The sequence below is a fragment of the Pinus tabuliformis genome, chromosome 6, assembly GCF_031772625.1.
Source record: "Pinus tabuliformis cultivar Carrire ecotype Pingquan chromosome 6, CPIR1, whole genome shotgun sequence".
Taxonomy (NCBI): Eukaryota; Viridiplantae; Streptophyta; class Pinopsida; order Pinales; family Pinaceae; genus Pinus; species Pinus tabuliformis.
In genome coordinates, this window is record NC_142292.1 from 268,998,360 (window position 1) to 269,025,778 (window position 27,419).

General features: G+C 36.2%; 1 protein-coding gene across 1 annotated transcript in view; it reads left to right on the forward strand.

Moving 5' to 3' along the window:
• LOC149258398 (glycine-rich domain-containing protein 2-like) overlaps window positions 1–20,650 on the forward strand; it is a 63,009-nt gene extending 42,359 nt beyond the window's left edge. The window contains exons 2-10 of the mRNA XM_089414493.1: window positions 11,778–11,895; window positions 11,988–12,242; window positions 12,356–12,850; window positions 12,996–13,519; window positions 13,605–13,735; window positions 19,559–19,713; window positions 19,808–19,960; window positions 20,145–20,280; window positions 20,388–20,650. Of these exons, the coding sequence (XP_089270619.1) occupies window positions 11,778–11,895; window positions 11,988–12,242; window positions 12,356–12,850; window positions 12,996–13,519; window positions 13,605–13,735; window positions 19,559–19,713; window positions 19,808–19,960; window positions 20,145–20,280; window positions 20,388–20,650 (2,230 nt within the window). The remainder of the gene's footprint in view (window positions 1–11,777; window positions 11,896–11,987; window positions 12,243–12,355; window positions 12,851–12,995; window positions 13,520–13,604; window positions 13,736–19,558; window positions 19,714–19,807; window positions 19,961–20,144; window positions 20,281–20,387) is intronic.
• The last annotated feature ends 6,769 nt before the right edge of the window (window positions 20,651–27,419 follow it).

Sequence of the window (27,419 nt, forward strand, 5' to 3'; positions counted from 1 at the left end):
GCACCGCTTTTCGGGCGCTAAGTGGTAAATTCCCGGGACCGAGTGATTCCACTCAATGGTCGACACATAGTAGTGGATGAGAGAGAAAAACCACTCTCATCGTGCGCTATCGCTCGATCAGGTTGCCTGTGCGATGTATGTGAAGACCGTCAGATCTGGCGGAGATGATCTGATGGTGGAAATTGGTCGAGTAGGTCACCTTTATCGGGTGCGATGTGGGCCATTATATTATCGGGGAATGATCAACAACGGGAAAGCGATGAGGGGTTTATGAGTGCATGAGGGCATATGGGTAAGGTATTATGGTTGGTTTGGCTTTGCACTTAGAGCTGAGGCCAAAGGGGACTTTGTCATATTTTAGAAGGTTTATTTAGGGAATGGGAAAGGTTTAAAGGTGAGTGGAGTGAAGGAAGAAAGGGAAAAGTGACCAATGCGAGCCCCCTTTGGAAACAACCAAACAGACCATGCTTCTTTCTGACCTTAGAAAGTCAGTGTTGCATAGCATAGCTAATAGGACATACAAACAATACTCGTCTTAATAGACTATGTTAAGAGTAGTGGAACACCTTGAAGGATCCTCAATATGGAACCTGGAATGATTGAATCAGAGTCTTATTCAAATCCATGCCTTCTGGAAAATCAAGGATGGTTTGACGACATTATTTTAGAAAGATGCATGGCAACAATTGCCTTGTATGGGAAAGCAAGAGGAACTTTGAGACTTGGAAGCTTTTACATTAGCATTGTAACATTGTTTTAAAGTAACAAAATTTTAGAAACCATCGCCTGGATCTACTTTATGGAGATATTGGAAGACTATGGAGGATTATCTTGATCACCTTGCCACAACAACATAGCCCATACTAGCTCAAGAGTTGTAAAACTATAAAATCTCAGTTGAACAAGGTCAAGATAAAATCTGATGGGGATATCAAACCAAAGGAATTTTCATCTTAAAGGAAGCTCATACTTTGTTGGTTGGCCACAAATATCTTCTAAAAAATCCAATTTTATGTAATATTTGAATGCAAGGACACCGACACTAGGTCACTTAATTCTTGTGGTTGATAGGAAGAAGAAAGATACTCTCTTGTGACCAAACTTGGAAAAATGGATTCTACAGTCCCTCAATCTTCCCTCTATGGAGGAATCAAGAGAATAATGTGAAGCATTTACTTAATGTCTGTCCTTTTTCAAATTTTTTATGGATCCAAATATTACTTTTATTTGAATACTTATACCGAAACTACAATAAACTTGTAGAAACAATGGAGCAATGACAAATATGTGTATTCAACAATCTGGTCCTTAATCAAGCATGGCTCTTTCTTTCACGATTTCTTATGTGGTTAATATGCCGGAAAGAAATAAACAAGAGGATATTAAAGCATATGGAAACTAAAGAAGAAAAAGTATGGAAATTCATCAATCAAAACGTCACAAAACCCATCTTAGTTAAGGACTAGACTCATGAGGATTGGAAAGCTACTCAACATGAGACAGAGATTCTAAACAAGTTGGAACTTCCACCATATATGATTACTCATATAAAAAAAAAGTCTCTAAGCATAAGAAATGATTCTCCTCTAACATTTACTCTTCCTCCAATGGGATTTGTAAAGTTTAATTTTGATGATGCTTCTAAAGAGATTCTTAGTCAATATGGATATTGTGGGATATTTTGTGACTACGAGAGATGAACACTAATTATTTACACTATCAATCATGGGATAGAAAGCAATAATATAACTAAGTTCATTTATTTGGATACCGGTCTAAGTCTTTCGAAGAATGAAGGACATTCAAATTATAGGTAGATGGTGATTATCAACTAGTAGCTGTAACAACCAAGAGAATCTTAAATGGGACTAGATTAGAGAAATTATGTCAAATATGTAAAATAGAGATATTCATATCTCAAATTCAAATCTTCATCCATTCCATTCCTTCCATCATTATCTACCATTCTCAATGATTAGGAAACAAGTTCATTGATTTTATTACTAACGCGGGATGTTAGGAACAAAATATCTACTCGACAGTTACATGGTATGATGAGGCATGGAAAAATTAGGAGTGTCTACAACTTGTTATCGATCAAGACAAAAAATCCTTGATCAAGGTGTTGGAAGTAATGTCAATCGAGGGGTAGCTCACCACCGTTCCTCCTCTCATCACATTTCAGATGGGGGGATGGTGTGGGTATCCCACCCCATGTACCTGCACATGTTAATCAACTTTCATTCCCTTCACATTATAATGGCATATTGTACTATGTGTGAGCTCTTGGCTAGGTGAACTTAGCTCCATGTTCTTTTACAGCCCTCATGACATTCCCTTATAGCAAGTGGGATATTTCCCCCAAGGTGTCAGATTTGTGGAGTCCAGGCCCAATTACTGTGGCCCTACATTCTATGGTAATCCTTGTGACTCGTCTCTAGTACAGGGGGAATATCTCTCTCATGGTGTTCGTTTTGTGAAAAAATTATTACATGATTGTCTTGGCTCCTGGGAAGCTGGCCTTCAGTGCATGCACATGTTGGTAACCATTCACGTGAGGTGTAAGGTGACAATGAGTGATGAGTTGATCTCTGGATGTTGGTATCAGTAACATTAGATGTTGGGTCCCTATAATACTAGTGATTACCACATTACTATTGTAGTTATACCCCTTATTAATATTGTTGTGCCCCTATTTCGCCCATATTATTATTACTGTGCCCCATAGAATCCCTCTATTGTTATTTTTGTGGCTTTATATTATTATTGCTAGGTCGGCTGGATTATATTGTGACTCCTTAAAATCCTATATATAGAGAGGAGGTTTTGTCATTTGAATCATCCAAGAATTGCTCATTTATGTAATGTAAAGGAGGTTTCCCCCTCGAAGAGGCTGAATTCTAAGGCGTTGATCTATCTTTTCTTGAGCTGGTTTCATAACATTTGGTATCAGAGCTTTAGATTTTAGGGTTTCGATGCTCCAAACAGGTCTTCGTGGAATTTTCGCTATAAATTTTTTCTGCGACGTTTCAGAAGTTGCAAAAAAAAACCCATTTGAGAAGAAATCACGCTGAACCTCAGGTCCAAATTTCAGAGCTTTTCACGCTATATTTGCAAAGATATGATCTGAGGAAGTTGGTCTTTTTGCAGACTCCTGAATTACATTCCAAACAGGTGACCTAGGGAAAATCGTCATAACTTTATCTCTGGGGATCAGATTGAAATTTCGTAAGAATTTACAGAAAGAGGACGGACTGTAGTTTCTTGTATGCAATTTTCACATCGAAATGTTGAAACAGTGACTCGTGGCACGTTGTACAAGTTTGCTCTACTGAACTAGTCTATAATCAAGTCACTGTGGGAGATTTCACATATTTCTTCTTTGGAGAATCTAATTTGGGTCAGACTTGTGGCATTGGAAAGAGGACATAAAGGGCTACTGCAAGTCACAAATTCATAACTAGATGATTAGAAAGTACAGAGATACATCAGAGGCAATATCGAGCTCCTACAAAGTGAAAAAAAGGTGTGTAGTTTTTTAAAATTTTTGCATAAGATTGGTTTTAAAAATTAGTTTGAAGGAATTCAAAGGGCATAGTAAAGCATTATTATTGGTAATTGATGCCCCGAGGAAAGAAAATGCAAACACCTAGTAGGCAACCTGAAAGCTCTAGCATGACCCATGAAGAAGAGGAAGAAATGCAACATGATATATCAAAATTACGAGACCAAGTGCAACAATTGTCACTTGCACAAAAAGGAACAGAATCTAAGATCGATGGTTTAAATAAAGATGTAGAAGCTAAGATGGATGGTTTAAAGAAAGGTGTAGAAGCTAAGATGGACGATTTGAAGATAGATCTAAAGACAGACATGGACGAATTGAAGATAAATATGAATAATTTGCTACAAGAAATGGTCACTAAGGGTGAAAGGGTACTAAAGGAAACTCATGATGAGAACAAAAGAAATGTTAATCATGATTCCATAGACTCTAATGTTGGATCGAAGACTCACCATATTCCAAAAATCGATATGAGGAAGTTTGATGGCAAGGATCCCGCCACATGGATATTACAGATGGAGCAATTATTTGATCTCAATAATGTGCAAAACACACAAAAGGTACGTATGGAAACTGTATATTTGGAACCAAATCAGTTTGTATGGTATCAATGGCTTTGCTCTCGTAAACAATTTATCACTTGGGCAATTTTTACGGAAGAATTGATAGCACATTATGAGGATACAAAAAGCAACACTTTTTTTAGCCAATTGATAAGTCTCAAACAAAAGGGTTCAATAATGGAGCACATTGAGGAGTTCCAAAAATTGAACATAAGGGTAAAAGATATTCCAGAGGAGTATAGGATTGATGTGTTCATAGGGTCTTTAAAGGATAATATCCAACATGATGTTCGCCTTTGGGAACCTGATTCATTAGAGAAGGCATTCAGGTTAGCAAGAAAAATGGAAAGCAAAATTATGGCAACTAGGAAGCATACCACTCACAACTATAAAGACGGAAGTGTTGTTGCCCCTAGTCTTCCACAACCTATAAGGTTGACACCAAAACAATTGGAAGAAAAAAGAGCAAAAGGGCTTTGTTATAGTTGTGATAGCAAATACACTAAAGGTCATAAGTGTGCTGAGAAGAAATTATTCTACATAGATTGTGAAGAGGAAGAAGAAAAGGAGCAAGAAAGGTCAAAAGAAGAGGATATACTCCAGGAACAAAGCCTAGATGAAGAACAAATAAATTCGACCATATCTTGTAATGCATTGGTGGGAATTACCACTCCTCAAACCATCAAGATAGAAGGACAAATCAAGAATAAAAAGGTAATAGTGTTGATTGATTCAGGAAGCACCCACAATTTTATTCATTGTAAGGTAGCAAAAGAATTGAATTGCTTCCTATATCCAGCACCAGAGTGTCAAGTGATGATTGCAAATGGAGGAACAATAAATTTCTCTGGAAAGTGCCATAATATCAAGCTATCCATGGGAGAATATGTATTGACTAGCTCAATGCTTTCCATTCCAATGGGAGGTGCTGATGTTGTACTAGGAGTCCAATGGCTACAATCCTTGGGTACAATAGCTTTTAATTTTCAAGAACTTTTCATCAAATTTTCTACGGAAGGAAAGGAAGTTGAATTAAGGGGTATTGCAGGGAAACCAGGAAAGATAATCAGCTCTAATGGTATGACAAAGCTTCTAAAAAAGGAGAAAAGAGGTGTAATTGCACAATTATGTTCGCTAGATGTTTCCACATCGGAATCATCTATTTCTCCAGATCTCCAAAAAGTCCTGGACAATCATTCCAAGGTATTTGAGACTCCCAAAGGTCTCCCACCTATGCGTGATCATGATCATGCTATTCATCTGATTCCAGGAAGTGTTCCTCCAAACATCAGGCCGTACAGATATCCCTATGTCCAAAAGAGTGAAATTGAACGTATGGTTGCAGAAATGCTAGAGGCTGGTATAATTCAACCGAGTCAAAGTTCTTTCTCTGCTCCAGTAGTATTGGTGCACAAGAAGGATGGATCATGGCGCATGTGTCCGGATTATAGGGAGCTCAACAAGCTCACTATTAAAGATAAGTTCCCCATTCCTGTCATTGATGAATTACTGGATGAATTGCATGGATCAATTTACTTCACCAAGTTGGATCTTCGTTCAGGATATCATCAAATCAGAATGAAGACTTAAGACATTCCGAAACGACATTTAGAACTCATGAGGGTCATTCTGAATTTTTGGTCATACCTTTTGGCCTTACCAATGCACCTTCAACATTTCAAGGTTTGATGAATTCAATTTTCAAACCATTCCTTAGAAAATTTGTGTTAGTATTTTTTGATGATATACTAATCTACAGCAAGTCTTGGAAGGATCATGTTGAACATGTTGAAAGGGTGCTACAACTATTGGAGGAGAAACAATTATATGCAAAAAGATCCAAATGTTTCTTTGGAGTCCAGGAGGTGGAATATCTGGGTCATATTGTATCTCATGAAGGAGTTAAGGTAGACCCTAGCAAAATTAAAGCCATTAAGGAATGGAAAATCCCCACATCCATAAAGCATCTGCGAGGATTTCTCGGGTTGACAGGGTATTATCGCAAGTTTGTTAAGAATTATGGGAGAATAGCAGCACCTCTAACAACATTATTGAAGAAAGATGCATTTTCATGGACTCCGGAAGCAACAAAGGCCTTTGAACATCTTAAAGAGGCAATGTGCCAAGCAACGGTCTTAGCTACACCGGACTTCACAAAAACCTTTATTGTGGAATGTGATGCTTCAGGAAATGGAATTGGTGCTGTTCTAATGCAAGATGAAAGACCCATTGCTTTTGAAAGTCGTCCAATCAAGGGAAAGTTTTTAAGAAAAGCTATTTATGAGAAGGAAATGTTGGCAATACTCCATGCACTTAAGAAATGGCGACCCTACCTAATGGGAAGACACTTCAAGGTAAAAACGGATCATGATAGCCTTAAATACTTTTTAGAACAAAGATTATCCTCTGAAGAGCAACAAAAGTGGGTCACAAAGATGTTGGGTTATGACTTTGAAATCATCTACAAAAAGGGAAGCAAAATGTGGTGGCAGATGCACTCTCAAGAAAGGATGAGGATGTGGAAGCATTGTTGTGCGCCATTTCTATTATCCAACCAGATTGGATAAACGAAGCAAGGGAGGAATGGAAGAATGACGAAGAAGTGTGGGCACTTATTCGAAAGTTACAACAAGATTCCAGTATGTCTGATACATTTAGCTGGCAAAATGATTCGTTATGGTACAAAGATCGCTTATACCTCTGTAAGAATTCCCAACTAAAACAAAAGATTCTTATGGAATTGCACACTTCTCCCTTAGGAGGGCACTCAGGATTTTTAAAAACTTACCACAGGGTTAAGAAGGAATTTTTTTGGGATGGCCTTAAATCAGATATTCAAAAGTTTGTGGCGGAATGTTTGGTTTGCCAACAAAATAAAGTTGAAACAATTAAGACATCGGGTCTATTACAACCTTTATCCATTCCAAGCCAACATTGGGAGGAGGTTTCAATGGATTTTATCACAGGTTTACCCAAGTCTGAGGGAAAGAGTGTCATCATGGTGGTAGTTGACAGACTTACCAAGTATGCACACTTTTGTGCATTATCACATCCATTTAAACCAGTACAGTTTCTACTGCATTTATGGAAACAATTCAAAAACTACATGGAAACCCAAAGATTATTGTAAGTGACAGAGATCCCATTTTCACTGGAAATTTTTGGACAGAATTATTTTCTTGTCTTGGTACTCAGTTAGCTCATAGCTCATCTTATCATCCTCAATCTGATGGGAAACTGAGATAGTAAACAAATGTTTGGAAGGATATCTTCGTTGCTTTGTATCTGATAAACAGACACAATGGGTCAAATGGTTGCCTCTGGCTGAATGGTGGTATAACACTTCCTTCCATACAGCAACAAAAATGACCCCATTTATGGCACTTTATGGGTATCAACCACCATCCATCACATCATATTTAAGAGAAAATTCTAAGGTTCAGGCAGTGGAACATCACATCGAACATCAAAAACAAGTCCTCCAACTCTTAAAGGATAACCTCGTGTTGGCACAGAATAGAATGAAACAACAGGCAGATCAACATCGCAGCGAAAGAAGTTTTGATGTAGGTGATTGGGTATTCCTACGGCTACAACCATATAAGCAAATGTCCCTCAAGCAAGCTAAGAATGATAATAAATTATCACCAAAGTATTATGGTCCGTACAAGGTGTTGCAAAAGATTGGTACTATGGCATACAAATTGGAGCTTCCTGCAGCTTCTCGATTGCACCCAGTTTTCCATGTTTCATGTTTAAAGAAGGTTATAGGCGACAAGCTCCCAGTTCAAAAATATTGCCAGAACTTGACGAGGAAGGAAAAATTATATTGGAACCGGAAGTGTCACAGAAACAAGAACTCGACGCTACGAAATCGATCAATTTCAGAGTATCTTATCAAGTGGAAGAACTTATCCGCTGAAGATTCCACATGGGAGGATGAGAATTTTATGCAGAAGTATCCAGAACTACTCAAGCGTTGAGGACAACACTTTTTTGAAGGAGAGGGGCATGTTGGGTCCCTATAATACTAGTGATTACCCCATTACTATTGTAGTTATACCCCTTATTAATATTGTTGTACCCCTATTGCCCCCATATTGTTATTACTGTGCCCCATAGAATCCCTCTATTGTTATTTTTGTGGCTCTATATTATTATTGTTAGGTCGGCTGGATTATATTGTGACTCCTTAGACTCCTATATATAGAAAGGAGGTTTTGTCATTTGAATCATCCAAGAATTGTTCATTTATGTAATGTAAAGGAGGTTGCCCCCTCGAAGAGGCTGAATTCTAAGGCGTTGATCTATCTTTTCTATCTTTTCTTGAGCTGGTTTCATAACATTAGAGGATAGAACAGGGGAAATTAGTGACTCACAAAGATTTTTCCTTTGCTTGAAGCATTTCCAAGCCTGGTGGGTCGACCATTACACTATACTTTTTCTATGTCCAATATCTACAGCTCTTTTAGTTTGATAGCCTTTGCATGGTGGAATTTAGTTCATAGCCTACAAAGCATCTTGGTGGTGCACACTATTATTGGTGTCACTAGATTCCTATGGCTATTAGACCCTGCCAGAAGCTCTTCCCTCTTAGCTTATCCTTTGTTACAACATTCTAGATTATGCTCTTATCCTTCCTAGCAACTGACGCTAATTTTTTGTCCACTCCGCTATGAATCATATCATCATATTTTATCAGTCTCCCTACCTACTAGGGGTCATCCTTATTTTGGCACTTTGTATCTTGTACTAGCATGACCCGATAGCAGATGCATTTTCACCAACACTATGGAGGCAAAGGCCCTCAATCTCATCCATCGCCTTAGTCCTAGGCTCAAAACACTACATCCATATTATATGCTTCCACTCCTTTAGAGATCCAATATGGGGAAATCCCCGTTTAGGGCCAAATCCACATATTTATCCCCAGTAAGATCAGTTTTCCTAATCCAATGGACTTCCTCCCACTTGACCAGGAAACATTCCACCTCTATGAGTCCTCAAGTGTTCAACTCACTCCCTACCTAGCACTGCCCACTTGGTTCAACAATAGATTATGTAGCAGTAGCAAGGATAACAGTGGATTAAGTCTTTGAGGTAGTAGCCATTACTATGATGACAGTGAGGAAAGTTTCCAACTAGAAGCCTTGACTACCAATGACCACCAAGCATACTTTGATTCTGAAATCTAAGCTAAACTAGCCAATTAGGTTCCTGACTCTAGGCATACTAGGGGAAATTGAAGCCAATATCTTAATTCCATTACTCTTCATTGGCAAATGAAGACACTCTTGGGTAGGGTCCTAAAGGAAAAGCATGAGGACCATAGTGATATCATCTCCTTTCTAAATGAAATTCAGTAAATCCAACACCACTGGCACTCTTGTCTCATCAGTCGAAATGCTCGTTTAACACACATAGAGGTCCATCTTTAGCATACCCTGAGGCCTCTAGCCCCATCAGGTACAAGCACCCAGGATCTGGCTCCACTCACATCATCACATACTTGATGCTTCTTTCATCCTCTTGGCTTATTCCTTTTACTTTCATTAGAATAGTTGATTTTAGTTGTTATGTATTTAGCAGTAATGGGTATTTTCATTTTGATAGACCAAGATCTTTGTTAGCTATTAGGAGTTCTGGTTTCCCTAGTGGCACACTATGGAAAGACTCAATTTAAATAGTGATCTTTGGTTTTGTAAAATAATGTTTTGAGGCAATAGAAATTCTAATTAAAAATAATAATAGAAAATAGAAAATAATTAATATAATATATTAAATGTATTAAAAGTATTAAGGTGTTTTAATAATTTAGTTTGATACCAAGTAGAAGCTTAATGTTTTACTATTTTATTTTTTTCCAATTTTTTTTTTTTTTTATTTTTATTTTTTGTTGAAATTTGATTAGAAAAGTTTATTCAAATTATAAAATTGTTATTTTTTTTTTATAAATAGATTCAAAATGTTCCAATATTTAGATCATGCAAAATTAACATCATCTAAATTTAGTAAGTAATTTGATTGAAAATAGAATTTTTAGATTTTATGAAATTGTTACTTTTAATGCATAAATAAATTTAGCATTATCAAATAAATTTATTTTAATTAGATTTTATGCTTTTAATCTTTAATATTTACAATTTTATTTATTTATTTTATCTACAAATTTGAAAAAAATATATATATTTTTTTCGTTATTTTTAACGACGAGGAAAAATCATTTTGAATATTATTATTAAAAAAAACAAATAAATTTTTAATCAGTTTAAATGATTGTTCTAAAATAGAGAAGAACAGTGACTATAAAGCACCCATTTTTATTTCTTTTCCCAACACATATTTAAATGTACTGGTATTAGTCTATATTATAGATTTGTTCATATATGTATAATAAATTTAAAATTCGATGATAAATTACAAAATAATATAATTGGTTATTTATCTATTTTGGAACATTATATTTATTAATAAATATTAATATTATTATTAAATATTAACATTATAATATTAAAAATATTTTTTATTTTTTATTTTAATAATTAATCGTTATCTTTCAACATAGAGTTAAGGATTCACAAATATATATTTCCATTTAGAGATGGAATTTGATGAGCAAATTGTTTACGGGGTGATTTTTCTATCAAATACAACTTAAAATTTTACAAGACAGTCAAAATTATTTGTTGAAAATATATCATATCATCCCTCCACCATTCACCTTTTCATTTTGGATTTAAGAGATATCTTAGCTCGAAAATGGTAAGGGTTAAATATCCATATTTATTACTTTTAATAACCAAAGAAATTTTATACACTCCCACTTACTATTCAATTTTTCATTTTGGATTTGTCAAAGAGATTTAGAACAATCGATGAAGGAGTCTATGAAGGAGTGCGCTTGTTAAGGCGCTTCATAAGCAAAGGTCACTAGTTCTAGTCTCGCAGATACCAAAATATCCAGCATAGAAAAGTGATTTTCAAAATTCACCCACTTATGGACAAAAAAAACATCATACCTCTACACTAATCATATATCTAAATTTATCATTTAACACTCACACACTACTTACCTAACTTTGATAGCAATAAAATTTCTCTGACTACAAAGACCCGGCTAAATAAGAAAGAGAATTAAATTTAAAACACAATGCTCATAAGAAGGGAAGTTATTTGTAAGATGCAATACTCAGTGCATCATCCCAATAGTTTACAAACTTGAATTTAATTTATATATGAAAATTGAGATACAAGGGAAATGTAAGGGACCGATCACATTATATCAACATGCCATTGGAATTAAATTTATATATTAAAATTGATATACAAGGAAACACATCACATACACATACGCTTATTAAATAAATAAATTGAAAATATTAAACTTAATTGGTCGTAAACTCTTACACATGGTTAAGATTGTTAAAAAAATCCATAATTGAAAAACCTATTCCTAAACTAACTTTCATATATAAAAAGATCTGGATAATACATGGAACTAAGTTTCTTTGTTGCTTATACTGTTATAATTTTGTCTTTAAATAAACAATATACATTTTTTTAATATAATATTAAACAATTTTATTTCTAATAATATACAAGATTTTTGGTTATAATATTTAATATTTTTTTTAAATTATATTGAACAGATACGAGCAGTGCTGGCTCCCATTGCTTGCTGAACACACCCTATGGGGCGATGCAAAATTTCATCTTGTTGTTCCACTCGATTGTGAATGGATCTGGCACTGCCACAGGCTCAATCCAGTATGATCAGATCAAGTCATTGCTCTTGTAATGTTTAACCATTGGAGTCTGATTTCCGGTTCTTATTGCTTTTTATAAAATGTGGTTTGCAGGTCCAATATGGAAAGGATTGCAATCAGATATATGGCAGAATACTGGATGCTTCTTTTGTGGAGTCATCTACCAGAGAAGCTGACAGAAAAGAGACAGAAATGATATGGAAATATTTGTATCCAGAAGAACCATATGAGCTTGATTTGAGTCATTTTGTTTCAGCAAAGTCTCCTGGAATTATTTTTAGAAGTATGCTTAAGATCCAGTATGATCTTATTGAAGCAGTCCGGAGGCAAAGTTCTTTTTTTCACCAGGTATTTAAATTTTATTCTGTTTCCTCCTATTTTTCAGTATTTTTTTGGTATAGGTTTTGCTATATTTTCTGTATCAGCTTCATATTTTGAACTAGATGATGTGGTCTCTGCAGGTGTCCCGGCCACACATGTTCGATGATCGGTTCCTTAAAGGAGCTGAAGAAAGATACAAAGGGTTTCTGCACCTTATCAAGAAAAACAGAGACAATTCTGTCAACTGCTTCTGTGTTCCAACCTATGACATTGATCTGATGTGGCATTCTCACCAGCTGCAGCCGATTGCCTACACGAGAGACATGTTGAATTTGCTGGGCAAAATGCTGGATCACAATGACATGGATTCTGACAGAAGCAAGGGTAAGAAACTGGACGTTGGATTTACAGAAACCAAAATACAATGGGAAAGCACTTTCGGCAGGCGCTACTGGAGAGCTGGGGCTATGCACAGAGGAGACGCACCTTCACTCGTGCCCCTTGCTCCTTTTTTGTCAGAGAACTGTGATCGTGAGGACACTCGTGATGAGGACTCTGATTGTTTACATGAACCTCTGTTTCACTTTAATAAAGATCGGTACCACACGGATCAGACACCAGTAAAAACTGTGGAGGTCGGTTTTGCAACAATCTAAACCTATTTCCGTTTCGGCCTTTTCAAAATTTCATTCCTGCGTGTAATTTCTGTGAAATGCATAACTTACTCTTAGAAAGAGAGTTTGAAACTCAGAACTATACCTGTGGTTGATCGTTTTGCAGGTGCTTTTGGAGGTGGTCGGCATCAAAAACATACCTAATGACCACAGGGATCTGATGTTTGTCAGATTTTACAGGGATAACTGTCCTGGAATGGAGGCCAAAAAGGTACAAATAAACTTTGAATTTCGATCCAAACCAATCGCTTATTTCCAGTGTACAGCCACTGGAAATTTCATCTTCGAGCTCAGATCTCGATCTTCTCCCACTGCAAAAAAGGCTAGCAAAGTTGTGGGCCAAGCATCTATTCCAATGCAGACGTTGCTGGATTCAACAACCTTGTCAATAGAGAATTGGTTTCCATTATCAAGAAATGAGCAGTGGCCAGTTGGTTCCGAACCCATGAGCTTGCACATTGCAGTTTCTATAACTCCTTCCACATCTTCTTATCTGCTCTGGTCTGTTAGGTCACATAGCTCTGAAAGGAAATTCCAACTTCTGGAACGTAGCCTAGGGATTAAACGAGTAAAAACGGTGAAAAGATATTTTGACCATGATGATAAAGAAATCTTCACGGTTAAAACAAGGTAAAGCGTCGAAATCTCTGTGCCTGCTTGCTTTCAAGATCAAAGCTTATGCCAGTGATTTGTTTTGTCTTTCTCTCGCTTGCAGAAAAACGGCAAAGCCATATACTGACTCTATCGTTAGATCCGGGGAAGTAAGTTTGCAAGGCTTACCTGACAAGAGGCGAATTGTCACTGTTTATCAAAGAAATCCGAACTCCAAGCCGTCGAGATCTTACGGTAAGAAGCACCTTAAAAAAAATAAAAAATAAATGCATGGTGTCATTCCAATACCGCTGATTTTCTTTACACAGTATTCATTCCCAGTACGGGTGGTGGAGGTGGAGTATAACGGGAATGTAAATTCGATTGAAAATTCTAAAATATCTTAAAAATAATATGAAATATTTTAAAAACATTTTGAAATATTTTACAATTTTGATAGCCCAAGGGTTAGTTCAGTGGGTAAAAATTAGTGCTTCGCTATCGGGAGGTCACAAGGTCCATTCTCCCGAAAGCCCTTGGTGTTAGGAGGTCACAAGGTCCATTCTCCCGAAAGCCTTGGTGTTAGGCCTAGCAGGGTCCATTCTCCTCGAAGCCCTTGGGGTTAGGCCTAGCTAGTGGGCTGCCATGCTAGATTCCTAGCTAGTGGGCTGCCGGGCTAGATTCCTTTCGAGGTCAATCAACCCAAATTTGTTTCCCAATATAGATTTATATGTCTAGATAGATTTTTCTCAAAGTTTCACGTGATTTGCAATCTTCTGTTAATATTAGGGTTTCACGTGATTTGCAATCTTATGTGGCATGCCAATATTTGAAGGAAGATTCTTTGGAGCAACCCCAATCTCAAAAAACGTTTGCAATCCTCTGTGGCGCGTCAATATTTGAAGGAAGGTTCTTTGGAGCAACCGCAGTGTCAAAAAACTTTCGTTACCCTAGCTGCAGTGATTTGGGGGTTACTTTTATTGTTAAATCAAAATTTTCCAAAGGGCTTCTAGCTATTTCAAGTTTGATTCTGCAAAGACGTGTAATTTGAAGCTTGAAATAATCCAAATCGAAATATTTTAAGGCCATGTGCTTGATCTGCTCTCAAACCTTTGTTTCTCTCTTGGATAGTTAGGGCTCTAGCTGATTAAAAGCAAATTTCGAGAGCCATTGTCTATTTCCTAGTAGGATCGAGGTTTCTCTGGGGTGGATTGATCTATTCCCTGAGGATCGTCTTTGTTTCTGGATGTTGGTTTTTCTCACCCCAAGTTTTGAAGGATCCTCGTCATTTATACGAATTTCTTTGGGCATTCTTTGAAGCTGGAGCGAAATTCTTTAGATGGATTATATGTTTTGATCTGGAAGAAATGTAAAAGACTTCAGCGTTGAATTAATTCCTAGCATATCTCTTGGCTGCAGCATCGAATTCTTTTGAGGAGCCATGAGTACTTTTATGGGAGTTATCTCCTCAGCCGTTCACATTCTTTCGCAGGTCTTTTTCATTCTTCTGCAGGGGCATACATAATCTTGGGAATCATTGATTGGCCTTGATCGAGATGGCTCCCAGTTTAGCGAAGATAGCTATTGGCTCAGTTCCGTCTGCCTCTGAGGGGCAAGCTCCTGCCCATATCATTAGTGAAGCCCCAGCTCCCTCTGTCTAGGTGGACCAGGCCTCCCTCGATGAGGCTTTGAAGTTTTCTGAAAGTGCCCTAATCTACCGGTTCAATGGTTTTTTGCCGCGGAGCTCTCCACAGTTGGATGTCGGAGGTATGGAAGCGTGTCATTTCTGGTGAAATTAATATCTACCCCTCTGCTAGGGGTTTCTTTATAGTAGATTTTGAAAACCCTGAAAGCAAACAAGGTATTGTAGATTCCGGCCCTTGGTTTTGGGAAAACTCAAGCCTATTCATAAAGCCATGGAACCCATCATTCGATCTTTCAACAACAGTCATAACCTTAGCACCAGTTTGGGTGAGATTGCCAAACCTACCTTTGCATCTCTGGAATCTCTCCTCACTAAAAGCCATTCGAAATGCAATTGAGAAATTTCACTGTAGGTGCCCAAAAACAGAGGAATATGCCTGAAGCACCTATGCACACATCTGTGTGGAAATGGACTTCAGCACCGAATTTCCAGCTGAAATAAACTTAACAAGTAAAGACTATGTGTGGAACCAAAAACTCAATTATGAAAGTGTCCTCTTCAGATGCCGATCCTACTTTGAGACACGCCATCTAGCCAAAATTGCCCAGAAGCCTCATAGAAAAATTTTGCGAGGAAGAATCACCACAGATCTACATGGTGGGAAGGAGCACAAAAAGAACATTACACTGTCATCAAGGAAGAATACTCTCCAAAAAACTCTGAATCACAAGAAATTGGGCATGAAAGAAACAACTCTCAAGACAAGCAGGGGGAAAGCCCCGTCCAACAGCAAAAAAGTGAACTCGACAACCCCTCAAGCATCAACAATGATGAGGCTTCGAATACCGCACAAAATAAATCTTCATTTAACAGCAAAGCAAATCTCTCAAAACAAACTTCTTCTCCGACTATCTTCAAAAGGATGAACACAATAGATCGCGAAGCTAAGACACCAATGTCCCAAGAACTAGAAGAGATGAAAAGAAAGCTATAGCACCAATTTTGCCAAAAAAAACGAGAAGCAAGACAATTAAAAACTAAAAAAATTATAAATCTAATAAACCATTTTAATTACAATGATTATCCACATCTTTATCATCCTCGTCATAGTATATTATTGTTTACATCTTGAAAGACGCTTTAAGATATATGAGTAATAGCTATGGAAAGTCAACTTGGAAAAAGAACTTTAAAATTTTAAAATCTCACATAACTATTTACGAAGCATTTTGCATGGTTTATAAACTATCTATATATTTATGCTTTATTTTTAGCATACATCATTGAAGTATTAATAGGTTTTAATTTCAATATTTTAATTGCTAGCTTAAATAGAAATATTATTTTTTCATTTATTTATATTTATAAGTAAGTGTTAACATTTTATTGATAAAGTAAATATAAGTATTGTTCTGTAATTTTTATTATTATTATTCAGCTATTCTTAAAAGAATATTTATAATAACCATGTTATTCTCCTCCGCATGTTAGTTTTTTTAATAAAATAGTGAATACATTAATAATTAATAATTATTTAATTATTTTATAAAAAATATATAAGTTTTTATTTTTCTAACTTAAAATAATAATAATAAAATGAATTATTATTTTATAGAAATAATAATTATTATATTTAAATAAATTTTATAATAATAAAATGAATTATTATTTTATAGAAATAATAATTATTATATTTAAATAAATTTTACGAGTTAGTTCAATTGGTTAAGTTCTTATAGTTAAAGTGTTTTACTATAAGAGCAAATATTCCATGGATATAACATTTTTTAATTTAAATGAATAAATAATAATAATAATATGAGAAACAGTAACAAAATAGTAATAATAATTGTCATTTTATTAATTAATTAAATATTATTAATATAACCGTTAAGATAATAAGACAATATATTAATAAGATAAATATAAATAGTTTCAACTATAACCTTTTTATAAATTTATTAATATTATCAAAATCATAGTCAAATATAAGTGTTGGCTTAATAAGTTGATTTTAATATATATTGATTAAATAAAAAATTAATTAAGTAATTAAATTTATTTAAATAATATAAAAATTTCCCTTTGCCTCCCCTATTCAAATATAGCTGTTTTTCTAGCTGTTAGGTTGACCGCTCTCTCTATTTAATCCTCTTCCTAGATCTGCTTCTTCATCATGACATGAAGATGAACCACACTTGTTGATTGGAAATGCTTTGAAGATGAACTACGCTTGTTTGTTGGAAAAGCATCAATCAAAATCTTCAATGGTGATTTCTTCTGAAAAAACATTTTATACATTAAAATAGAATATTTAAAATAATATAATAATCTTAATTTTTATTAGTTGACTTATAAGAGATTTGAACATGGAATCTCATTTAACATAGCTCTCTATCATCAAGGTGATCACCAATTAAGCTACCACCAAGAACATTATAATATTATTGTTAATTTTAAAAAAATTATGTATATCATAAATGAATTTTTTCCCGTTTAAGTTTTTATTCATATCTTTGAATTTAATTACATATATTATAAATTACTATAATACTAATTTATAATAATAAGTATATTTGTTTGTACTCATACATAATTACTTAATAAATATTATAAATCTATTTTAGTTTTAAATTTATCAAGTTTTGAGAGGGATCAAATGTCTCAAGATGGAACCCTTTTTTGGTGCAAAACTTGAGAAAATGTTTGCATCTCAAGATATTTGATTTGATTCTGGTTGACTCTTGATACATATAGAAATAAAATAGATCTATGCTCATTTTGAACAATATATTAAAAATTGTTTTAACTATAAGAATTTTTAAAATTTTCATTTTTTATATAATATATACAATTAATTAGTTTATGGGGGCAGTTTGATCAGTGATCCTCTTGATTGTGAGAACCAAAAACCCAGAATTTTAAGTTTCAAACCAACAAAATATATATATATATATATATATGATAATTTTGTTATTAATATTTTTAATTTGTTCATATAAATATTATTTTAAAATGTAGCATTAAATAACAACATCTCTCCTACTTTACATATTGAAATATAAAATACTTATCAAACCAACAACAATTAATTAAAATTTTAAATTCGTTTTATTTATTTTTAAAATAAATATAAATTTGTTTCCCATATAGGAGTTAGAATTTTACTTTTCAAGCATCTTTATTCAATGTAATTTTAATTTTATTTAATTAAATTAATTTTTTTTAATTTATTGTATTTGCTCACATTTAAGTATTAGACTAAGTATATTTGATTAGTACTTTGTGGAATTTTTAATTAAAAAATTTAATACAAAAAATTATTATAATATATACATATTTATTAAATGAATTTGATATTGTTAATTTTTTTTTTTGAAATTTTAGTCACTTGGTTATTTTATATGGATGTGAGGTTTGGGGTTGTAATATCTCTAGAGAATGAGCAAATCCAAAAGCTTTTTATAACGTATAACCTCAAAATTAAAAGCAACACACCCTATCCTATTCTCCTTATAGAAGTGAGTCTTTCCCTTATTGAAAGCCTAGCTATGACTAGGCTTTTGTTGTACAAGCACAAACTCAATAACATAGGAGACCATAGACTTCCTAAGCAGGCTCAAACCAGGTTGGTATAAAGACACCAAACCACCTAAGGCTCAAACAAGGTTGGTATAAAGACACCAGGAATATCAAAAGTATCTCTCTGTTTTAACTAGCTCGAAGAAAATTAATATAGCTCAAAGAAGAAAATTAATATAGCCAAAATTAGAACAAAGTCTCATGAGCTCCATAGTGAAATGGGTAGTTGGGGAGTTCCTAAAGCACCATGGATGGAAAGGTTCTACCATGTCTTTGATAATACGAACATCCATGATGAAAATCACTTCCTCTTAGAGTGCCCTCGGTACAACCACATTAGATCTCAATTTCAAAATCTTTGTTGCAATAGTGACCTTTTTTAAGTTGTAGTGAGCTCGGGAGGCTTCTCTCCAAGCTTTTTGAGCATAGGAATAAAATCTTAAATTAAACTAAATAATTCATTGACCAAAGTTGCCACCACCATCATTATCATTATCGAATTTTTTTTTTATAATTTACTTATGGTTTATTTTTTTTATTAATTTATTTTAAAATATTCAGTACACCAGATTAAGTTACTAAATAATATCTAATCACATGAAATTTAAACAAGATAATCGTATGTTTCGAAGCAAAGATTTCTCAACTTCCAACTCCACAACTATATATGTTACATATGTATTTACAAAAGAGTTTTTCTTAATAATTGGTCTTTCAGGTTTCTTGATGCAGTGATCTTCCGAAACAGCATAAAAAGTTGTAAAACATGTTTTTGGGTATGGTTGGTTTCAAGTTTATGAATTTCATTTTAATTTGGATGCTGACAGATGCTGACTTATCACCCACAGCAGGAGAAACTGCGGCCACTGCCGAGGAGATGGCTACAATCGGAGGAACAGCAGAATGGGCTTTAATGAATCATTCCTGCAATCTGCTGATTAGAAATCTCAATACCATTATTAATGAAGAACCCATATTCGAGCTCAGAGGAAACCTCGGCAGTCCTGTAAGTTTTTTTCGGCTTTTCATCCAGCTCCCTCTCTGCATATCATAAATAAGTTTAATATTGTTCATTAACATTCCTGATTTGCATTACACAGTTGAGGCTATTCTCCGGTAGAAAGCTGCAGTATGAACTTCCATTTGCTAACCCAGATATAGAGCACGAATTTGTGACTTTAATTCGATACACTCCGAAAGCTCCATTTGGGCAAGCTACAGCTATTTTCAACTGGAATTCTGGAGTCGTAGAGGTACCTGCAACTTCAAGAACACCCTGTTTTAATGAGTAAATTTCCTCAATGTGGCATCCGTCCCTCCTGAACATGATAAGTTCTTTTCTTCTCCATTGTAAAGCATTTCAGTAGCCAGGGTAGCCTTGTTAAAAATTTAGAAGCTTAGAGTGACTATTAAACATGGTGGTCACTATATATGCAGGTTACTGAGCAAGAGAGCGTGCTGTTGGTGGCGTTGCTAGCGGAAGTCATTTCAGTATCACTAACAAAGCACCAGAAGCGATTGAAATACAGTTCCGCGCTCGATACAGAGGCTAACAATAAAGTTTTCCCTACAGGTGTGTATAAGAAAATGAAAATAGAATGAATAAAACATAATAATAATAAAAAAAAATTGACAGAGAACTGTGTAAGGTCATCGTTTCGGGGTATTCTGGTTTTACAGGACGTGAAGCGAGCGATGGTACACGTGTCAATGGCAGTGACCAGTTGATCAAATCTAGAAGTAATCGGCGTCGGGGTAGCTATGGAAACAGGCGTTTGGGTGGACGTTCTGGTGCTAAGGCTAATGCCGACGATGAAACCAAACCTACTAAAGCGGAAATGACTCTTCTATTAGGGTTAACAGCAGCCTCACTGGCAACGAATCCGGCTGGTAATTGTGGATGTGGCTGCGTAAGTGCTTTTGGAACCAACTGTGGAGCCTGATGTGGCGGCGGCGGTGGGCTATAGATTGATAGCAAATCAGTCATAGCTTTTTCCCTGTCAACCATGAATTCTCTCTCTACTCTGCCGGTTAAAATTGTTATATAAAGTTTTGAAGTTGTTCAAACTTCAAATAATATCTTTCCAGGGATTGTATAGGTTTCGACATTAAACTGGTTTGTTTGGTGCAATAAAGTTTGCTCTCTATTGTTTCGTTCAACAAATTAAGATTCGTAGTATTGGAAAGAGAATTACTTGTTTTCATCGTGCATATTCAAAAATTCGAATGCTAACCATTGGTAAAGACTTTACTATTGTTTCCAATTCAAATGATATTATTCAATGGAGTGATCTGATCTTTCAGGGTACTGAATAAGTACCTTGAGAATTGTTTGCGTCTCATCAATCTCTAAGATGCTCCAGTAGCCTCAATAAATTGTCTTTTCGATTTGTTTCCTCTGTCAACACATGCGCAGCTTCATGATCGTGCGTCTTTTCCACATGTTACTTCAATCTCCCTTTCTTTTCCTTGAGATGTTTTGTACAGTTTTAATATTATTCTTATCCATGTTTCCAGTTCCTGGAGATATGGTAGTTTTTTTATTTCTGTTTTAGTTGTTCGAATTTAATTGAGTTCAGCTGTACTGTAATTAATTAATCACAAACTGATATATAAATTTACCAATTCAAAGTTCAGAACGATTTCAAACTGATATATAAATTTACCAATTCAGTTTTTTTTATTTCTGTTTTATTTCTGTTTTAGTTGTTCGAATTTAATTGAGTTCAGCTGTACTGTAATTAATTAATCACAAACTGATATATAAATTTACCAATTCAAAGTTCAGAACGATTTGTTAGGATAATTTTAATTTCCTTTTTTTTAGATTGAAGTTCCAAGTAAGGGTTTGAGAAAACTAATCGTATTTGCCGGCTCTTGGAATGCTAAGGATTTGAGGGATTTGGGTTGAGGTTTCGCAGTCGATGGTGCTCAAATTATAGTTAGGGTTTACATTTTGCACGATAGTCGTTCTTATGTAGTACACTCGGTTGCATGCATTCATTGATGCGCTCTGGCCATGTAGCCACTGATTTATATGGTTTTGGATTTGATATTTATCTGTAAGATTGGTATTGACTCTGCGCTAAGCTCAACTTCGCGGAGGAAAAAAATTAGAATATACTTAAATGTGTTTAACCGTATGAACCCTTATCTAAAATGGAAAGCTAAAGTTTGTAATTAAAATCAAATTCAGGTAAAATAGTCGATTTACTTTATTGTTGGGGTTAGAAAGATTTGGTTAAGATTCTCAAAGCTATTTATCTTAGCTCTATTGCCACGGAAAATGAGTTTTATAAAATTTATAACTTAATTACTTGATACTCGTTCCAATTAGATTATATGTTTTTAATATAACCCCAATCCCAACCTCCACACCCTTGTCACATAACATTGACACAATCAACAATTTGAGATTCCAATATAGAGACAAAAAACTACGCAATCAAAGGAGACTTATGGCCGTGAGGATTTCAAATTATTAATTTGTAATTTTAATTTACCACTAGCATCCTTAGAGTATTATTTATAAGAATTTACCATTGTCATTCTCAAAAGATTATCTGTGAGAAGCTCTCATTAATGAACATCTCGTATACCGAGATACTCTTCCATTAGTACAAATGGGCCAAAATCCGATGGCTATTAGTCATATATGCGACTTATTAGCACTAGTTATCTCACAAATTAGTCATTAAATCATTGCTTGAATTTTGTCAAATAGTCAACAATTTAGTAACCATTGGATATTTGACAATACATATGTCAATTATTCGATACCGAAAAAAAAACTAAAATGGTCATAAAAAATCAATGTTTTGAAGTCAATTTTACGACACTATAAAGCAACGGATATCTAACGCACCAAATGGCAAATACTCGACACGTCTCACATTAGTTCGTCGTCGGATATTCGACACATAGTTAGTTTTGTCCGATGAGAAAAACCGACCTTTAGGCATGATGTTATGCTCTTGACCCGCGAGAAGATGCCAGTATACTAAATATGCGAAGAAATACAACCCAGAACACAAAACAAAATGAGAAATAATAGCATGTATGTTATTATTCAGAGGTGAAAGCAATGTTCACTTGCCTCTTCGAGGGGGCAACTTCCAATAGAGCAGTGCTCAATTACAGAATAAGACACGACGCTCCTCAATGGGGAGTCTCTAACCTATATATAGGATTCATACATGCAATACCATGGGTGAGTACCATGGTTCTATTAATACCCTCTATCTAATACCATGGCCCATTTGCAATTAATTGTAGTCCCTTTCTTTAAATGCAGTTCAACCACTTATAACTATTAATATGGGCTTTATTGACTCTTGAACTAACTATAACTATGACTTGACCATATTACATAAATAAGGGGGTTAGGGTTGGACCCTAACATGCCCTCCCCCATAAAAACAGCCTTGTCCTCAAGGCTAAAGCTGAGGAAACTGCTGAAGAATAGTGGCTGGTTTCCAGGTTGCATCTTCTGGAGAGGTGTCTTTCCACTTGACGAGGACTTCCTTAATCGTGAAACCGCGCAGGTACCATTCTCGCGTGTCAAGAACCTATTCAGCTTGGAGCCAGATTGAATCTTCTTCATCCAATTCTAGTAGACTAATTTGAATTCTGCAATTGTTCCCTACCACTTTCTTGAGGCATGAGACATGGAAAACAGGAGGGATTTTTGCAATGGGTGGAAAGGCTAGCTCGTAGGCTACTTCTCCAATGCGCTGAAGTATTTGATACGGTCCTTAGATTTTTGGAGATAATTTCTAACGACCCTTGTCTTTGAGTGATGTTTTCTTGTGTGGTTGTAGCCTCAAGAATACATGATCCCCTTCTTGAAATGTGCGCTCTGAACGATGTTGGTCTACCTATTGCTTCATGTGATTCTCAGCTTAATGGAGATTATCTTTGAGGTGGGTGAGCATGGTTGCACAGTTCTATAAGAGTTGATCCATTACTTGTACCTTAGAGCATCCAAGGATATAAGAAGTAGGTGAATGGGGAAGTTGACCATAAACTGCTTCATATGGAGTCAGCTTGGTGGCGGCATGATAGGTAGTATTATATCAACATTCGGCTAGAGGTAACCACTGTACCCATAGATGTTTCTTTTCTGAAGTGAAACACCTGAGGTAGTTCTCGAGACATTTGTTGACTGCTTCAGTTTGTCCATCAGTTTGGGGATGAGGAAGTACTGAGTTGGAGTTGGGTGCCTTGTAGCTTGAAAAGTTCATGCCAAAAGTTGCTAGTGAAAATTGGGTCACGATCAGACACAATGGAAGTGGGCATGCCATGCAATTTAAAGATGTGGTCCATGAAAGATTGAGCCACCAAAGTGGGTGTAAAAGGGTGGGGTAGGGTGCAAAAATGAGCATATTTAGAAAGTATATCCACAATCACCATGATGACTAACTTGTTGCCTCACTTTGGAAGACCAGAAATGAAATCCATAGAAACATGTGTCCAGATTGAGGCAAGTATGGAAATCGTTGTAAAGTGCTTAGGGACTCGACTGTTTCTCCTTTGTGGCGTTGACACACATCACATTCTGCTACAAAAGTAAGAACGTCCTTTTTCATGCCTGTCAAAAAGAAGGAACGATGAGTGCGAGCATAAGTCTTCTGATAACCTGAATAGCCTGCAGTGGGAGATGAGTGCAACTCTGCCAAAATGCACCATTTGAGGGTGGATGTCGGTGATATCACTACTTTGTCCTTGTAGCGAAGAATATCATCCTTCCAAGAGTAGCCCGCTTTGGAATTTGGATCTGCTTGCATGTTATGAATGAGTTCCAAGAGAGCGAAGGATATGAAAACCATTCCTTGCAGGCTTCTTCAATCCACTCTGGAATGGGAAGAGAAATTGCTAGCAGGGTGCTATCCTTCTGAAATTGGCGTGATAAAGCATCCGCTACGACATTTTTGTGCCCTTTCCTGTAAATTATCTCATAATCACATCCCAACATTTTGGCTAGCCATTTATTTTGTTATGGCGAGGATATGCGTTGCTCCAAAAAATATTTAAGGCTTTGATGGTCTGTGCGGGTTTGGAATTGCTGCTCCAATAAGTATGGTTGCCAGGTATCCACTGCATGTAAGATGACCATCATCTCCTTCTCATAGGTAGATTGTCAAAGATGTTTTCCACTTAGTTTTGGCTAGTGAAGGTCAAGGGTCGACCTTCCTGCATTAAGACAGCCCCAATACCCGTACCTGAAGCATCACATTCAATCACAAAAGATTTGGTGAAGTCGAGTAGTGCCAATAGGGGAGTGGAACACATGGCATGTTTGAGAGCTATAAATGCCTCTTATGCTTCATCATTCCAGAGGAATGAATTTTTCTTGGGAAGGTCAGTGAGGGGTCTAGCAATGCGACCATAATTGCGGACAAATTTGTGATAGTAGCCAGTGAGACCCAAGAATCCTCTCAAACTCTTCAAGGTCTTTGGTTGGGCCCAATCCTGCATTTCCTGGATCTTTTTGGGATCGACCCTAACACCTTCACGCCCCAAAATGTGGCGCAAATACTCAACTTCTTTCATGCCAAAAGAGAACTTGGACAAATTGACAAATAATTTATGCTTCCCGAGTAGTTGCAAGGGTAGGTCTACATGCTAAAGATGTTTTTCCCAAGTGAGGTTGTAGGTGAGAATGTCATCAAAGAAAACAAGGACAAATTTTCTGAGATATGGTTTCAGCATGTGATTCATGAGGCTCTGAAAAGTGGATGGGGCATTACAGAGACAAAATGGCATGACTGGGAATTCATAATGGACTTCATAAGTTTGGAAAGTAGTCTTTGGAATGTCTACTTCTTTCATGCGAATTTGGTGATAGCCCAAGCGAAGGTCTAGCTTAGTAAAGAATTGAGCCCCATTCAGTTCATCTATCAAATCATCAACAACTGGGATGGGGAATTTAACTTTGACCATCAGCGTGTTGAGGATCCTGAAGTCTAGACACATATGCCATTCCCCATCTTTCTTGAGCACCATGACCACAGGTGATGAATTAGGACTAATGTTAGGATGAATGACACCGGCTTCCATGAGTTCCTTGATGATTTTTTCAATTTCATTATTTTGGGCGAAAGGGTATCTATATGGGTGCACATTCAGTGGTTGTGCCCCTAGAACCAAGGTAATGCTATGATCATGCTCCCCTTTCTTTGGTGGAATCTCATAAGGTTTGTCAAAGACTTGCAGATGGATGTTTAAAACCTATTGCATCTCAGAATGAATATGAAGAGTAGGGGGCTCGAAGACCTGAATGGCATTAAATTGGGCGATAACTCCATGATGGCCCTTTTTTAACAACTTTTCCATCCGATGCGAGCCGATGATAGAAGGAGTACCTGCTTGGAGTCTGCAAAGAGTATGTGTGTGGTCAATCTGCTTAAATCTCATATATAACTCCTGGAAATCCATTATGATTAGGCCGAGTGTGCAGAGCCATTCAACACCCAATACAATGTCACACCCACCCATGTTGATGGCAAACATGTGGGTCTTTAGGTCGTAATCTCCCATTTAAAGTTTGATATTTTCACAACAACTGTCACATTTCATTGTCCCCCCATCAACAATCTGTACCTGGAAATTAGAGACTACTCTGATAAAACAATGCACATATTTTGTGACTCTCTGATGGATAAATTTATGCATGCTACCACTATCAATCAAGACTACTACAGGGTGATGTTTAATAAAACCTCTGATTTTAAGAGTTTGGGGAGAAGAAATGCCTGTCAAAGCATGGAGCAAGATAACTAGTTCTTCTGGTGTAGCTGGGAGCTCATTGTCCTACTTGTTGTCCTCATCTTCCTATTCTGGGCCCTCAAAGGATGGGGCTTCCTCAGATGAACTATGATCAGTAGCATCAATTCGAAAGAATTTGGGTTCCTTGCATTTATGCCCCAGGGAGTAATTGTCATCACAATAGTAACACAATCCTTGCTTTCTTCTTTCCGCCATTTTTGTTGGTGACACCTTTTGAAGCTTAAGTGTTTGGAAAGTGCCCAGAGCTTGGGTGGGGCATCCCTTGGCTATGAAATTTGGATGAGGTGACTAGGCCGCTAACGCACGTTCCACTTCGCGAGCCGTTGTGCAAGCTTCCAGCCATGTGGGTGGGTGGTGCATCTGGACGTGAGCTTGGATGGCATCTTTGAGACCACTGATAAAACATTCCAAGTAGAATTCATTTGCCAGACCTCCTGTGCAGAAGACTAATTTATCAAAGGTTGTAATATAGTTGTGTACTGTGCCTGTCTGTCTGAGCTTAGTAGGACGACCCAAAAAATTGGATTAATGTTCAAAGCATTCACAAAGAGATTTTGAGAATGCTTGGCAAGTAATTGGCCTTGCATAACATTTTTGATGCCACTACCACCATTGCCATCTTTCTTGGTCCAAGTAAAGGCCTTCCACATGTAGCTTCGTCTCATCATATATGATGTGATTCAACATGAAATATTGGTCCATTTGTGATAGCCATATTGCCGGATTGGAGCCATCAAATTTGTATATGTCTAGCTTAGGTGGTCGAGGGTGGGAATATTGGTGGTTTCCATGGAAGTGAAGAGAATGACCAGATTCTCCTTCATGGTCTTCATTTAAAGAATATACCTCCGATTGTGTGCCGAATTTCCCTTTGTGGCTGTGTCGTTCAATGTCTAGATCTACCTCGTTAATTCCTCCAACTTG